The 1,361-nt window shown below is 41.1% G+C and overlaps 1 protein-coding gene across 1 annotated transcript; it reads right to left on the minus strand.

Moving 5' to 3' along the window:
• Positions 1 to 6: 6 nt before the first annotated feature.
• On the minus strand, positions 7 to 579 carry LOC112066605 (peptidyl-prolyl cis-trans isomerase A-like). Its single transcript, XM_055087146.1, has one exon. It carries the CDS (start codon positions 537 to 539, stop codon positions 45 to 47), a length of 495 nt encoding a protein of 164 aa, XP_054943121.1. The 5' UTR covers positions 540 to 579; the 3' UTR covers positions 7 to 44.
• Between the last annotated feature and the right edge of the window lie 782 nt (positions 580 to 1,361).

Here is a 1,361-nt window from a genome sequence, read left to right on the forward strand (position 1 = left end):
GGAATGGTCTGGTGGTTAAGATAAAACACAAGTCAAATTTATTATTAGATTTGTCCACAGTCAGCAATGGTGATCTTCTTGCTGGTCTTGCCATTCCTGGACCCAAAGTGCTCCTTAGCTTCCACAATATTCATGCCCTCTTTCACCTTGCCAAAGACCACATGCTTGCCATCCAACCACTCAGTCTTGGCAGTGCAGATGAAAAACTGGGAACCGTTTGTGTTGGGGCCAGCATTTGCCATGGAGAAGATGCCAGGACCCGTACGCTTCAGGAGGAATTTCTCATCATCAAATTTCTCCCCATAGATGGACTTGCCACCAGTGCCATCATGGCGTGTGAAGTCACCACCCTGGCACATAAATCCCGGAATTATTCTGTGAAAGCAGGAACCTTTATAACCAAAGCCTTCCTCCCCAGTGCTCAGAGCACGAAAGTTTTCTGCTGTCTTTGGAACTTTGTCTGCAAACAGCTCTAAGGAGACGCGGCCCAAGGGCTCACCATTGACGGCAATGTCAAAGAACATGGTAGGGTTGACCATGGTTGGGCAGCACGGGAGGTCCCGGTGTGGCAGCGTCTGCAAAGCATCCTTGCCTCCTTTGTCATAGATTAGTTGACCATAGGTGCGTGGGTTTATCTCTGGGCTTTCTATCTTCCATTGATCTATATTTCTGTTTTTGTGCCAGTACCATATTGTCTTGATTACTGTAGCTTTGTAGTATAGTCTGAAGTCAGGGAGTCTGATTCCTCCAGCTCCGCTTTTTTCCCTCAAGATTGCTTTGGCTATTCGTGGTCTTTTGTGTCTCCATACAAATTTTAAGATTGTTTGTTCTAGTTCTGTAAAAAATGCCATTGTTAATTTGATAAGGATTGCCTTGAATCTGTAGATTGCTTTGGGTAGTATGTCATTTTCACAATATTGATTCTTCCAATCCAAGAACATGGTATATCTCTCCATCTGTTGGTATCATCTTTAATTTCTTTCATCAGTGTCTTATAGTTTTCTGCATACAGGTCTTTTGTCTCCCTAGGTAGGTTTTTGCCTAGGTATTTTATTCTTTTTGTTGCAGTGGTAAATGGCAGTATTTCCTTAATTTCTATTTCAGATTTTTCATCATTAGTATATAGGAATGCAAGAGATTTCTGTGCACTAATTTTGTATCCTGCAACATTACCAAATTCATTGATTAGCTCTAGTAGTTTTCTGGTGGCATCTTTAGGATTCTCTATGTATAGTATCATGTCATCTGCAAACAGTGACAGTTTTACTTCTTCTTTTCTAATTTGGATTGCTTTTATTTCTTTTTCTTCTCTGTTTACTGTGGCTAGGACTTCCAAAACTATGTTGAATAATAGTGATGAG

This window comes from Physeter macrocephalus, chromosome 9 (genome assembly GCF_002837175.3).
Source record: "Physeter macrocephalus isolate SW-GA chromosome 9, ASM283717v5, whole genome shotgun sequence".
Lineage (NCBI taxonomy): Eukaryota > Metazoa > Chordata > Mammalia > Artiodactyla > Physeteridae > Physeter > Physeter macrocephalus.

What these genes read in the sequence shown, in the direction of transcription:
- LOC112066605 (XM_055087146.1), bottom strand. Translation starts at nt 539, where the DNA reads ATGGTCAACCCTACCATGTTCTTTGACATTGCCGTCAATGGTGAGCCC.